The 15,957-nt window shown below is 40.8% G+C and overlaps 1 protein-coding gene across 4 annotated transcripts in view; it reads right to left on the bottom strand.

Moving 5' to 3' along the window:
- Nucleotides 1-15,957, bottom strand: part of DGKI (diacylglycerol kinase iota) — a 247,430-nt gene that overhangs the window by 116,295 nt on the left and 115,178 nt on the right. For 2 of the 4 annotated variants that reach the window (XM_077781022.1, XM_077781018.1), the window contains one exon: nucleotides 4,227-4,327. In XM_077781022.1, the coding sequence (XP_077637148.1) occupies nucleotides 4,227-4,327 (101 nt within the window). Of the gene's footprint in view, nucleotides 1-4,201; nucleotides 4,328-15,957 lie in introns of all 4 variants that reach the window. The other 2 variants (XM_077781021.1, XM_077781020.1) reach the window with 1 other exon arrangement.

Below are 15,957 nucleotides of genomic sequence, written 5' to 3'. Positions count from 1 at the left end.
TTCAAGAACCCACAACTCCAGTCCAGTTATGAGTAAAACAATAGACAAAGCCAGTGGGGGATATTCTACAGGATACCTGGCCAGTATTTCTGAAGACCATTATGGGGGGAAGGTGATGAAGGGAAGACTGAGAAACTTGAGAAACAGACCAAAGGAGGCTGGGAGGACATGCCACGTCAATCCAATGCAAGGTGATAATCTGGACTGGATTCTAGAATAGAAAGTTCAGAGTTTGGTGCCTTTCTTTTCTTTCTTTCACAAAGGCACCATGGTAATATAAAATTAATTAATATCATTAACGTTTGCCAGAGAATGATATACTGAGATATTATATATTATATAAACTCTTAAACATCCATATAATTCCCATTACACTGAAAAAAATGTAAAGGGGTTATTGACCACTATACTTGATATACAACAAATGTTAGCTGTCTCCTACCTTTAGAGGCTACGCCTATTTTCAGTAAGTTCCCAAATGGTTTTTGCTTGTGTTTTAGGGCCTAGACTTGGATGAATTATCAGGGTTATTCAGAAGTACACGGAAGCTAATGCCAGAAGTCAAGTTTAGCCAGTTTACATGAGATAGAGTTAAATCTTGGCCAGTATCAAGTTATTCTAGATATAAAAATGTATGTCGCATCAATGAAACTCCTTTGGAGTTAGAAATATAACAGACTTTCAAAACTTAATCATCCTTTTCCTAGACTGTATGATTACATGCTTTATTAAGGACTCATTTAATATACTTTCTTCAGATTATGGGAGTAAGTTTCAGCTATCATTATGGATTTATGTTAAGAATTTTTTTTTAACATGATAACTTTATGTTCTACCTTTTAAATTGGATAGACTTTCCTCTTGGACATAATCATTATCATGATGGTTAACAATTCATAAATCCAGTAATGAGATTCTGATTACTTTTATGTAAGTCTGAAATTTACCAGCAAGAGCTGAGGAAGGGACTGGCACAGATTAACCCTCTATGTGCTAGTATTTTAGGGGGAATGCCCCCAGGCGAGTTAGAGTTAAATGGAAGGAGGATGGAAAATCTTTGAAATAATGTAGTCATCTTTCTCTATGCTAAAATAAGGAAAGTAATTAAAAGAGCTGCCATCTGTAATTACCAAGGAGACCTGCCTTATGGGGGGAAGTGGGGCTTTGTTAGACAACAAACACTGGAGTTGTAATCCAACACAAAAAATAATCCAGACACATGAGCAAGATCTATTAACCAGTGATGGCAAACAGCCACACACTGCCTGAATGAATCACTCGGGGTGTCGTCAAGAAAGGGAACTCATTTTTTAAACCTGGTAATGCAGTATTGCCCTAGTTCAGGCTTTGTATGTTGACAGTGAATAAATAGCCTAAGCGGATTCACTCCCTTTGGGATGCAGGTCAGAGCGCAGTCCTCCAATCCCTTTTATCTCTATGTTTTCTATGCATTTTATTTAATAATGCTTCTGAACTAACAGATCTATTTGGGCATTGTATATCACATGTGGACTTGAACTGGTTTCTTCCTTTATACTCAATTTGAGTTCTGCCAGCCTTCTGATGAATCTGTAGTTGGTTATGAAGTGGAATCAGGCAAAAGAGTGAGGGTAAGAAATCAAATATTTAACCCCAAAGGACAAACTTCCCTGAGCAACCACATTTTAGATGCATCATAACTACATATTAAACATGGGACACCTTCCGACTTTGGCTCAGGTCATGATCTCACGGTTCGTGGGTTCAAGCCCCGCATCAGGCTCTGTGCTGACAGCTCAGAGCCTGGAGCCTGTCTTCAGATTCTGTGTCCTCCTCTCTCTCTGATCCTCCCCTGCTCATGCTGTCTCTCTCTCTCTCTCTCTCTCTCAAAAATAGATAAAACATTACAAAAAATTTTTTTAAATAAAAAATAAATGTGGGATGCCTGAGTTGGTCGTCTTTACTTCTAATTAATATACTGTTTCCTTCAAATTCAAATATTTAGAGTTAGGTAACTCCTTGATTCCCTCTTGGAATGTTTCTTTGTCCTTCTGGGACAAAAAGACACCACTGAATTTACTGGATTTATATTTATACCAAGTTACCTCCTCCAATTTGCTATAAGAAGTTTCCTTACAGAGAAGTTTTATCACATGAGATATGATGAGTAAAGCACTTGCCAGGAAATGTCATCTTCTCGTAAAAACTCAAATCACAATTACCTCTGGCAATGGTGGACAGATAATGCCACAGAAAAGATAGAACAGATAAGCGAAATCCAGAGATAAGCCTCAAATCTCATTTCAGCCCCAAATTTCAAATGCTTCCCCACTCCCAACTGACTTTCTTGAGAGTTGATGGTAAACTGAAAAATATCACTGACCTGAGATCCATTCTTTTTTTTAATTTTTGAAAAATTATAAGCTATTTGTCTACAAGTTTGAAATGACAAAGAACATAAAACACTCTTCTTTATAATTAGCAGCCTCTGAAATCAGTTCAACTTAACACCGTGAGCTATACCTCCCTAGGCAAATATGTACGCCCATCATGTTATGAGTTACATAACATGATTATGTGCTAGTTTGATTTGTGCTACAAATCAAACATTAGATTTGTGCTAGTTTGTTATTTAATCTCATTTATATTAGAAAACACAATCTGTCATTCATAGAGGAAAGAAATGTAAAAGTTCAGGGAATTGCTCCTTCTCCACTTCAAACTTTCCCATCATGGAGCACTTGGTAGCCCAGTCGGTCAGTTAAGCATCCAGCTTTGGCTCAGATCATGATCTCACAGCTCGTGAGTCTGAGCCCCACACTGAGCTCTCTGCTGTCAGCACAGAGCCTGCTTCAGATCTTCTGTTGCCCTCTCTCTGCCCCTCCCTCACTTGCTCTTTCTCAAAAACAAAACAAAAAAAAAAAAACATTAAAAAAACCTTTTGCATCAAAGGAAATGAAAGTGAAGAACATATGTTGGAGGGAAGGCTGAGGAGAAGCTAGAAGGTACTGATGTTTAAGGAAAAGAACCAGAAGGGTTAAGGAAGCTGAGCAGTGGAGGGAATTGAGAAAGGAGAAATTTCACACGGAATTCTCCGGGAGGTTCAGTGATTGGATGAACTACCAGGGAAATGGATCCTCGCTCAATGCCACTTCCAGATTGGAAAGTCCCCACACCCAACCCTTAAACTGACCCCGGATTTCAAGATTTCCATCCACTAAACCCCATTCCAGGATGACAGGTTCAGAAATCAGAGCCTGGAAATCATTATCCTGGGAATGTGTCCCTACTCTATTCCTACCAGTGTCTTCTGCAACTCCAGGTAGGTCCGTGCCGAGAGCTGTTTTGGGCTTTTAGTTCATAAACCTCTGGTTCGGTATCAAACTCCTTCCTTTCTGTTGGCGTCCTTGCCTGTGCTCTTGGATACTGGTTCTGACCTTCTCTGACTTTACTGTACTTGACTATTGTTCTCTACAACTAGGGTGGAGCCAAGAAGACTACTAACTAACACACCTGTGGTCTTATCATCTTCTGGCCTACTTTACCTGGTTACCTCATATATCACAATACAGACAGGGATCTAAAACAGTGACTGGAATATAAAAAGTGCCCAATAAATCATGAATCAGAGATGAGATGAACTAAAAACTAGTTATCCATTTAAAGAAGCATATGGAAAATATGAACATTGAGAAGTATTCATACGTAGAGTCAATTTTAAGATTTCAGGAATAACAGTACCTCACCATCTATGAATCACTTTATCATGACACTGAGTATTCTGCGGGCCTCTTACATTATGCAATCACATAATAGCTAGAAGGGCTAGACATGTCTTTACAGATAACACTGTCACATCTGCATAAAATAGGAGAATAATATTTGGTAATATAGGCTCCAGGAAGAGACTCATGCTGTCTCAGGCATTTTCTACATGTTACTATACCATATGTCATTTGCCAACCTTCTGCTCCCTCATCTTAGGTAAACTTGAGACTAAAGTGGTTAATAAACCAAGATGCCTAACCTGGCATCTTCCACATAATAGTTTTATTCTCCTGCTTTCCTTTCTCCAGTTCCATTTTCTTCGGCCCATAAATCACCACTTGACATTCACATATTACTACACTTCCCTTCATTTTTCTAACCATTGTTTTCAGACACAAGATGAATCTATCCATCAAACCAAGGACAATCAAGAAGCTGAAGATAGGCTAATCACATGAAATCCACAAGGCACAACTTACAAGCTTCCCGAAGTTTCTCTTTGTCATAGTGGAATCCTTCATAGTCTTGTAAACTGATTTTGTTCACCCGGATCCTCAGGCGGTCTGGGACGGACTGGGGACTGCAAAAACAAGAACCGAGTAGTCAGACATAAATGAGAGGGTGGAATTGAGAGCCACATGCACCTGGAAGGACTATAGGCAAAAAAAAAAAAAAAAAAGTCTCTTCATGCTTGGAAGAAAAAGCTCTCATTCACACCAGAATTTTAGGTGCTTCACCAGAATATAGTCATGATCTGGAGAATACATCTCCAGAAACCTCAGGTTTCTAGAATTTAGGTAAGAACACAGGAATAATTGGAAAAAGCTTCTGGAAGCAACTCCTATCCTATTTGCTTTTAACTTGTTAAAAATTCAAATAAGATCACGTGTTTAGTTCCATGATAAATTAGACACAGCTAATCTGAAATGGTAAGAAGTGGTATAGGGTATAAAAAACCGCTGTTGACAATTATGCCCACTTCAGCCTATTATGGCAGCTTGACCCTCAGAATACACACACACACACACACACACACACACACACACAAAGCAAGCAAGCAAACAAACAAAAAACTATAAAAAGCAGACCAAGAATTAAGAAAACATAGGACTGAGCTCAAAATAGCTCCAACAGTCAAAGCACCTCTCAGTCAAAGCTTATGACAATAAATGCTGCCTGTGATGGGGACTGTGAGTGCCCCAAAATGAAGGGAAAAAATTAAAATATTTCTAATGTACTTTCCTTAGAAAGGGAATGAAGTTGCAATTTATTTTAACAGAATTCAAGATAAATGTTAAACAAAAGAGGGTTGTGCCAAGCTTTCTGAAGCATCCTGTTCACCCATAGAATGTCTTTACCTGGGTTCCATGGGTTTTAAGTAATATTTTCAGGTTAATTTAATCACTGGCATTAGTTGGGCGAAACAATTTAATTTCCACCAGCACTCCTACGGATCAAAACATTTCTTCAATGGGTTAATATATCAAAACCTCCTCTTGTCCTTCACTATTACCTTACACTTAGGTTTCATTGGTTCAGATAATTTTAGCAAATAGAGGATTGCTTCTCCTTTCTTGTATTATGGGATAAAAGTCACCATTGACCCAAGGAGAAAGAATAGCATTACTTCATTTCAATAAAGAAGGGAAAGAATGCAAAAGAGAATGAAGGGAAAAAAGAGAAGAAAAAGAGGGAAGGAAGAAGAAAAAGATAGATAGAAGAAAGGAGTGATTAAACATTATCTGGATACTGCGACCCCCACCTCAAACACACACATGCATGGAATTTCACTGCAACTCTGGAAAAAGGAGAGGGAAATGATTCAATCTCATTCTCTTGTCCGATGCCTCATTGTAAGACAATGTATAATAACTCCCGGCAGGTAGACTGCCACTCTAATACTTTAAAACAACATACATATCCAACTATGGATACATATGTGCATACTCATACATAACTCTCTTCCTGCCCCATCCCCCCCAAGCAAAGATATTTAGATATAAGTGCATAAATTCTAAAGAGAGATGGTGGACAAATAAAAATGTCTGGGGTTCACAGAGTTAAAATCTAAGCCAATACAAAAGGATAAGATGGATATTTCTGAGGGAAAGGTTTGAGAAGACAAGTCAATAGATCGGTCCATTCAAAGTGTGTCTGTCAGGTGTCCACTGTGTAATGGGCTTTGTGCTGGACATGGAATAGGCTTTGATGAATAAAACTGGCATAAGTTGTAATGGTAAATATGATGTGAAGGCATACTTGGAAACTAGAACATACCTTAAATATCATGTATACCATACCATCATTTACAGGTAGGGAAGCTGAAAGGTAAAGTGAGTTTTTGGTCACATAGCTACTAAGTGGCAGAGCTGGAAGCAGAGTTAGACTCTTACGCTCATAGGTTTCATGCTTGTTTTATTATATGATGCCAAGAATACCACGGATTTCATGGCAAAACCATAGAGTCTGAACTAACAAAGTCAAATGATCTCTATGTGGTGTTCAGGCTCTTATCAATAAGCAATCAATAGAGGGACAGTCGAGTAAACTGGTAGACTGAAACAACAGAACACTGGGCAAATAGTACAAATGAGTGTGTAGCTCTGCATTTGTTTGGAGGCAAGTTCAACTATAACACTGTGAAGTGAAAAAAAGTTATAGAAAATTATATCTGGAATAATCTCCTTCATGTCAACTGCGTAACTTCAGCATCTGTAAAGGTACACAAATGTCTAGAGAAAACGTTCAGTAAGCTATCCCAAGCAGTTACCTCTACATGATGGGTCTTAGGGATTATTTCACACTGAGTATCATCCTTTTTAGGAAAAGATTTTAAAATTTTGTCAATATGTAAATAAATGATAACTCAGGACCAGAGTAAAAATAAGAGTTATGGCGAAGAGTTTTAGGCATTAGATATAAATAGATAGGAAAAGATAGGAAAGAACTTAAGCAATTAACAGAGTGACCATACGGTGTATCAAATGCTTATCCCCAAATTAAGAGGGGTCTGATCTTTTTATTTCCAAGCTCACCCTAGTGACCTGCAAAGACTGTACTTAGCAAATATTTCCCCCCAGGTACATCAGGTAAGAGGGAAGTGTAGGGGCCCACCATACCCTGTAGTGGGAGATGGCGGCGGACAGAGGTTGAAAGAGCTCTACTTCCATAAATTTCAAGATTATAGTAGGTCTAATGACAGTGAGGTCTAGTCTTCCCCAGCAGGCTGGGGATGTCAGGACTAAAACCTGTGCCAGCAGTAGCTGTAAAGTGGAAAATAGGGTAGAGGGAATGAGTACAGACCAGTCACTATATGGCCTTCTCCCAGGAGCTCCCGACTAGCCAACCAGTGTGTACCACCTTTCTCCCGGTCCATCGGTGCCTGCTCCCTGGCCACGTCCACCTCCCAGCTTTGCATCTGTGCCCACCAATTCCAGCCACACACTGCTGCCTCCTGAGCCACAGCCTCCACCAGTCATCCTGACTGATGGGTGACACACCATGCACGTGCCACACGAACTGTCATCTGAATGGAACTTTCCAGAATCCAAATCAATTCATGGATTATCTCACTTCATCTCTAGAGTGATCAACTAGGCAGGAGAGAAGAAAATGAAGACTCACCGCTTGCCACTCTCCCCCTTTCCACCTTCTTATACACCCCCTCTCTCTTGCCGTCAGCTCCCATCTGTTCCTGAGGACTTACAATGCATCCCATGTTCCCACCAGCAGCAGCTTGCTTAAACTCACTCTTCTGACTAGGGGTCAGACCTGGGGTTTGGCCTGCCATCAAATGTTGAGGCCCACCAGTAAATTTTAGGGCAACCACGGGATCCATGTAGTGGAAATCTTTGAATTATTTTGGATCCAGCATGAACAGTAGCAAAGTGAAAGAGCTCAGACTCTGAGTCACATTGCCTGGATGTGAAGCAAAGCTCCTCCAGTTACTGGTTCATCAGGTAACCCCCTGTTTCGGCTCCTCATAGGTAACACGGAGATGACGAGAGGATCCACCTCGCAGAGATGCTATGAGGATTAGCTGAGTCGGTACAGGTAATGTGCTGAGAAACATGCCTGGTACATTGCAATTGATCAGGAGATACTAGCTATTACCACTATAATTACTATTCTGAAAACCGCTCCCCTACATAAGGTTCTGCTAATAAACAATAGCACCGGTTGCTGCCAGGTTGCAGAAGAAGTTTAGGGCATGTGCAGAAACCTCCCTAGGCACCTGTGACAAGCTGCTGGGCAAACAGTCTAGCCTCGATAATGTCATCATTCTCCTGGAACTTCTCCCACAGGTATTTTACAGGCCAACCAATAACATGAAAACAGACAACAAGAACAAGGGAAAGATAAAATACACAGATATTAAATGAAAGCCAAGTAATTCAATTGTGTCCCTTTATGTCAAAATATATTAATGTCCCATTAGTGGCTGAGTGGAGGTGGACGATGACAAAGCTGTTCCTCGGAGTCTGGGGAATGGCAGTGCCATTAGTTTTCTAAAATTAAATTTTCCCAAGAAAGTTAGTGGAGCAGAGAAGAGATGAACATCCTGGTTAAGCTGAATTTGCCTCCATACCAACATCTGCCACAAACTCTTCCTATCCTGACTTTGGCCCTATATCCGGTTGGTGGGGGTGGGGGTGGGGGTCGTCTAAACCAGACTTCTATGGAGTCACTCAAGGTTCCTAAAAGAGACTCAGCAGTCTTTGAATTCTCTCTGAAATCCAGACAGTGACCTCAACCTATCATCTTCTCACAAATTTCCTGTGAAATGTCAAGATTGTGTGTTTTGTGCACGTTAGAAGTGCATGGCTCTGAATGTAACTCCCAAATGTCCCCCCTGACAACTCCCTCAAGAACTACAATGAAATCAATAAATGTACTCCCTTGGGCTCCAGACCACACCTTCTCATATCTGCATTACACACACCTGTGACACTGAGATGCTGGGAGCAGGGGGGAGGTGGAAGTGCAATCCAGACAGCTCCCCGAATATTCACTGCTATTCAACTTACACCCAGTTCTCATTCCTCTGTCTTCAAACTTCATTCTTTTGGTTTCATTACTACACATGTTCCTCTAAGTCTGATAACAGACTCCCTCATTCCAATCATCTCACATGGACACCCCTCATGGACAGAGAATGACTTGGGTGCTTTTGTTCCTCTGGGCCACTTCCAGACCAGCAACACCACATAACTCTTTCTTCTCACTAGAAACATAGGTAATCTGGGAATCATATCCTTTAATATTAAGATACTATAGCCAGTGTGTGAAGCAAGATGTAAACTCAGAAAAATCTTAGTTCCAATCTGAACTCTGTCACTTAATTAATACATGTTTGACATTGAGAACTCTGAAGTTACCTTGGCCAAACCACTGATTGGAAGATGGAACTGATAATAAGAATATAGTGAGCATTGAAGAAAACACATGTAAGGCAGTTAGCACATCCCTAATAAAGAGTAAGTATTAAATATATTGTTGTTGTATATTTTAATACCCTGATCCTCCAATTTCCACAGGTTTTTTAAAAAAATTTTAATCCTAGATAGGAGTGCCTGGATGACTCAGTTAGTTAAGCATCTGACTTCGGCTCAGGTCACGATCTCATGGTTTGTGAGTCTAAGCCCTGTGTCAGGCTCTGTGCTGACAGCTCAGAGCCTGGAGCCTGCTTCTGATTCTACGTCTCTCTCGATTCTACATCTCTCTCTCTCTCTCTCTCTCTCTCTCTCCCTCTCCCCACTTACACTCTGTGTGTGTCTCTCTCAAAAATAAACAAACATTAAACATTTTTTAATTTAATCCTAGATAATATTAGAGCCAAAGCCAGAGTCACAGATCTAAGCAGGAGTTAGCAGATACCGAACCTTAGCTGAATGACAGTTTGATGACGCAAGGCAGGGACACAAAAATTCAGAGTTACATAGCCATCTATAGTCTGTTCGATGAGAATCCAAGTGTAGACTGTGAATGTTTGCAAGGTATCTTAAAGATACTAAGAATATGGGGCACCTGGCTAGCTCAGTCAGAAGAGTGTGGCACTCCTGATCTGAGGGTTCTAAGTTCAAGCCCCACATTGTGCAGAGATTACTTAAAAATAAAATCTTTGGAGGTGCCTGGATGGCTCAGTTGGTTAAGTGTCCAACTACGGCTCAGGTCATGATCTCATGGTTCATGAGTTCATGTCCCAAGTCGGACTCTGCACTGACAGCGTGGAGCCTGCTTGGGATTCTCTCTCTCTCTCCACCGCCTCACCTCCCGCACCTACCTCCAACATTCCCTGCTCTTTCTTTCTCTTTTAAAATAAATAATAAATAAATAAACTTAAAAACACATATATTGATTTTTATGATGAACTATAATTTAATCAGGAATTCACTACTCTTACATAGTTTTCCTTTGCAAGGCAGAAAACATCACATTTTTGTCTGCCTTTCTTCTTCCAGGCCAGATTTAATAGTGATAAATTGCTTTAATTTCTTTCAAGCAATGCACATGTCAGATTCTACCCAATCATAACCTAAGTTATAGGTTGATATATATAATATAGTATACATAATAAAGTATATATATAGTAAACAATTATATAATAAAAATACAGTAAATACAATAAAGTAGATTTCTAACTAATCTTTAATAGGACTCATTTGAACTGGCCTGTGTTTTATGAATGGACTTTGGTGTGAATTCATGGCACAAAAGACTAGTCATCGTTGTTACAACTCCAGCACCTAAAAGAGTCTGTCCCATGTTGTTTATAATGTTTAAAACAAATAAATGAATGAAACATAGGAACGTTGAATTCCTCTGGGACTACCCATGGCCCTACAGCTTAACGCAGTTTGACAAGAGAGCATCTCTGAGCCACTCCGTAGCGGGTTTTCTCTTTGTGAGCCCTAAGGCAAACCCTGACTGGGCTGTCCATTTCTGTCCTTTTTCCATCCAGCTCCCTGAGATCTGGAGGTAATACATGCTGGATTACTTCCTTCGCATCTTATCTCTAGGGGGATCGGCACAAATAGAAAAGAACATACAAATGGTAGATGTCCCTACCAGAAATGTATGTAAGCCATTTTAGGACTGCCTGTTCTTCAATTAAATAACAGTGAACGAGAAACATCTACCACAGCCATTTTCTCATCAGATAACAAGCTGGGCCTTCTTTAGATATAATTGTACTCAATAGCTTCCTTCAGCGACTTCCTAGAAATTGCTGCAATTTACCCTGGGACATTTTCAAGCTGCCACTGACAATAACCTATCCCAAAACACATTCAAGTGGGCCTCTTTGCATTGCAGTAAAATCGAATTGAATCAAGGCTTCTGAACAGAGATTTAAAATGGATTTTGGACACCTGGTGAGTTCAAACAGAACTCTAATAATTCAGTTGTCTTCTGCCTGGAGTAGAGAACAATGACTCAGAAATGTAAAAAACAAAAAAATTGTAAAGGAGTTTTTGAATTTGGGACTGAGGATAAACCAAAATCACATTAGCAGCAATCATGAGCTCCCACTGTCCATGTTTTTCTAGAGAAAGTACTTTTTTTCCCCTTCCAAAATAGAGAAAGTACTTATAAAGGTTGTTAAGTCTTTTTCAATAGAAGTTGAGTAAGTTCTTGACTTAAGACATCCATTCGTGAGGTGGTTAATATATGTCATAGTTACAAATTACTTGAGACACCTCCACACCTCCAACAAGAGCATGGAATTAAATCATTATAGAGTTGGAAGAAAACTTAGACATTCACTAATTCACTGTTTGCTATTCCCTCTGATAGTTAATAGAGGGAATCCCTCTATTATTAATCCCCTATGACTGCACCTTCAAATGGCCACTCTGTCTCTGCTTAACCCTCATTAGGTGTGGAACATGCAGGATAGAAGTGCTCTATTCCTTGTCCAGACGACTCGAAGCATTTATAGATCCTACCTAAGGAGTATCTCCCTCTGTCTCTCTCCATAGTTTATGGGCTTTTCGTCTACTATTTGGGTCAGAATTGGGTTTTAAGTCACTGAGATAATCAGCCACAGATATTAATGGCAAAAGAATGTAGGCGTTAAGGACCAGAGCCAGACACATATCAAAGAAACCATTTGCTGACTTAATGGCTAACAGATTAAAAAACGGGTTTTAAGGACCAAATATCAGAGAGCTTTTACACCATTGGTTGAAACCAAAAATTCTTAACTTTTCTTGATATCTTCAAATGCACATTGAAGTGCACATCTTCAGGCTTTCTATGGAAATAAACTGGTATGCTTTTGAAACTGTAATAAATGAACACGGAGCGGAGTGCAATTACCATGTGGTTATTCGAGGCAGTCTCTTCTGCTGGGCATCAGGGTCCTGGCACGCAAAGGAGAAGCAAATACAAAGAACTAGTGGTGGCTTCACATGGTGGCACTGCGAAGCAGCTCCAAGGGTCTGGCACCTTCTTTACTGCTTTAAAGGAAATGAGGGGCACCTAGGGGGCTCAAGGCGATCAGGCATTTGACTTCAGCTTGGGTCATGATCTCCCAGTTTGTGCATTTGAGCCCTATGTCGGGCTCTGTGCTGACAGAATAACCAATGAAAGAAGTAAGTCTGTTCCTATTAAAAATGTGGCAAGCCGGGGCGCCTGGGTGGCTTAGTCGGTTGGGCATCCGACTTTCGCTTGGGTCATGATCTCGCGGTTGTGGGTTCGAGCCCCGCGTCGGGCTCTGTGCTGACTGCCAGCTCAGAGCCTGGAGCCTGTTTCAGTCTGTGACTCCCTCTCTCTCTGACCCTCCCCTGCTCACGCTGTCTCTCTCTCTCTCTCCTAGAAATAAATAAAACATAAAAAAAAAAAATTTAAAAAAAAAAAATGTGGCAAGCCTATCTTTTCCTTCTGCAAGTGAGCTTGAGATCTCTCAAGTATTCAGGTAAAAAATATGGAGAAAATCCAAATAAACAGTAAAAAGCAAAAATTAATAATAAGCTGGGTAATTATACATTTCATCACAAATTAATGACTTTGAATTAGTGCAAAATAAATAGATGAACAGATATTAAGAAGTCCACAACTCTGTGTCTCTCTCTCTGTCCCTCCCCTGCTGGCAAGCTCTCTCTCTCTCAAAAATAAATAACATTAAAAAACAGAAAACAAACAGGCCAATAGCCTCGATCTATATTTCAAATTCTCTGACCATCCATTTCCTTTTTGGATAGTGAACATCATAGCTGTTATAGGTTCAGTCACCAATTCCACGACTTTTCTGTGGAACAGCCCCACATACACATGACATTACAACTTCTAGGCACCAGAGTCACAGATGTATGTTTTAAGTCGTAGACCCTCCAACTTTCCTCTACAGAAGATCACGCTGTCTCTTCCCCTTCTCCTTTCTCTTTATTCCTGCTCACTAAATCCACTTCTCAGTCCTCACTCCAACGCCCCTTCAGCGGCATCCCACACTCTGGTTAACTCCCCGCTCCTTTTCTCTGGATGTCAGTTCAAAATACTTCTGATTTCCCAACTAAACTTCCATCTGCTCCTTCTTTCTCTCCTCTGCCATCCCTTCTCCTCTAAGTAGTGCTCAAATACGCATGCTTCTCTGGGCGCTCCGATAACACCCCCACAGACCCCGCTACTATCATCTTACACCAGACCCATTGTGCAAACGGAGCAGCCAGTGTGAAATGTAAATGTGATCATGACACACCGGTCTTGCTCCCCCACTAAATCGTGAGCTCTTTGAGCACAGGATGCCCAGCTAGATCTTTGCTGAGCTGCTGCTTTCCCATAGGGACTTACTAATTTTGAAATGAGAAAAACTAGTTTTCATGACAACTAACTACATTCTTCATTCCACCTAATCTTTTTTTTTTAATGTTTATTTATTTTTGAGAGAGAGAGAGAGTGAGAAAGCGCCAAGGAGGGGGAGAGAGAGAGGAAGATAGAGGATCTGAAGCGGGCTCTGTGCTGAGAGCAGCCAGCCTGAGGCCGGGCTCCATCTCACAAACTCACAAACTGCAAGATCATGATCTGAGCCGAAGCAGCTCGGGCACTCAACTGATTGAGCCACCCAGGCGCCCCTTCATCCCACCTAATTGCGAGTGCTATGTAATTGCACCATTGGCTAGGATGGGAACCAGTACACAGAGTTTGGTTCAAGGGAAAAAATCTATTCCCATTACTAAACCAACAAACAAAAAATAATCGCAATGCTCACACTACCCTCACAGCTGGGGTTGATTCTCTGGCTTACCTCTGGTTAATTCAAGTGGAGAGAAATTTCTACTTGTAATTAGACACCACCTACAGACTTAAATCTTCTGAGAGTCTCCTGACCTAATAGTTGCTCAGTTGGCAACTAGAGATGACACTCTTTCAGAAAACTTGATACGCGTTTCAGACCTCAAGTTTCCACTTAGGTTCTTTTTCATACTGTGTTATGTTTAAAGAGTACAGGAGTTGGACAAATAATCACAATGAATGGCAAAGGAAGTAAATACCCCAGGAAATACAGAGGGACTGAAATTAGAGGTGGAGGGAATATGCACTTTTGTAGAATTCTGCAAATAAAAATTGCTAAATGAAGCAGAGTTAGGGACAGTTGGAATGGGAACAAGGACCCAAGGCCAGTCTTTCGTCTCACTTGGGGAGAATCATCTCCACTCCGTGAGATAAGTCCACTTAATGGTGGTTTCTGGCTATTAAAAAGGACTAAAGATGCTATCATAAAATACTAACATGGGTTACTTTTAGTAGCATAGCCTGCAGTGGCTTGGAGAATGCTTTTGCTGCTGTGATTGTATAGAAGTCCATTAATTACTATCTCCAATGGAGTAAGGAGCCACTGGGCCTGAACCAATGAGATATAATAGGATAACGTTACTCTGAAGCCAACTAAATGGCTTCAGATCTCATGTGCTCACAAAGAGAGACTTTTTTTTACTTCAGGTTTCAACTTCTATGTATCAAACAGAAGGAAAACTCTTACATTTATTTGCTATTTAAATGCTAAAATCTTCCCTTGGGTTTCCAATCACAAGCTGTTATAATCTCTTGTTCTTATTTGCAGCTAATAAACTGACTTTGCTGGAAAGGGGTGTGGAGCAAGTACTGGGATTTGCATAGTTTTAAAGAGTGTCATTTCAGGGGCGCCTGGGTGGCTCAGTCGTTTAAGCATCTGACTTTGGCTCAGGTCAAGATCTCCTGGTTTGTGGGTTCAAGCTCCACATCAGGTTCTGTGCTGGCACCTCAGAGCCTGGAGTCTGCTTCAGATTCTGTGTCTCCCTCTCTGTCTCTCTGCCCCTTCCCTGCTCATGCTCTGTCTCTCTCTGTCTCTCAGAAATAAACATTAAAAAAATTTTAAAAGAAGAGAGAGAGAGAGAAAGAGAGAGAATGAGTGGGGAAGGGGTAGAGAGAGAGGAAGACAGAATCTGAAGCAGGCTCCAGGCTCTGAGCTGTCAACACAGAGCCCGATGCTGAGCTCAAACCCAAGAACTGTGAGATCATGACCTGAGCTGAAGCCAGATGCTTAACCAACTGAGCCACCCAGGAGCCCCATAATGGTAATTTTTAAAGTAAAAACAACCAACAAAGCAGAATCCAAAAAGGCATAAGGCAATAACAGTGTGAAAATAAACATGGCCATCTCATTAAACTGGACAAATGTAACCTCAATTAATCTGAGAAAAACTAAGCGCATGAATTACCAGATGTGTTCCTACTGAAAAGCTCATGTGCAAATTATGTGGAAGTAACTCTTCACCCCCAGGGAAAAGGCACTGTAAGGAGAGGAGTCCGTATTGGGTTTAGATCAAGAAAAAAAAGAAATAAGTACTGGCCTAATGATAAATGGCATTATGTAAGAAACATTTCCTTAAATGGTTTCAGCACTCTACATAAAACAGTTTGCAAAAGAACACATGTACTTTCTTAAAATCTGGGTATTTAAACAAATCAAACCCACACTGAGATACCACCTCACGCCGGTCAGAGTGGCTAAAATGAGCAAATCAGAGAACTCTAGATGCTGGCGAGGATGTGGAGAAACGGGCACCCTCCTACACTGTTGGCGGGAATGTAAACTGGTGCAGCCCCTCTGGAAAACAGTGTGGAGATTCCGCAAAAAATTAACAATAGAACTCCCCTATGACCCAGCAATAGCACTGCTAGGAATTTACCCAAGGGATACTGGAGTGCTGATGCATAGGGGGACATGGACCC

Source organism: Crocuta crocuta, unplaced genomic scaffold, assembly GCF_008692635.1.
Source record: "Crocuta crocuta isolate KB4526 unplaced genomic scaffold, BGI_CrCroc_1.0 scaffold228, whole genome shotgun sequence".
Classification (NCBI taxonomy): Eukaryota; Metazoa; Chordata; class Mammalia; order Carnivora; family Hyaenidae; genus Crocuta; species Crocuta crocuta.
The sequence above is the reverse complement of the archived record's forward strand: the minus strand, read 5'-3'. Positions and strand labels throughout refer to the sequence as shown.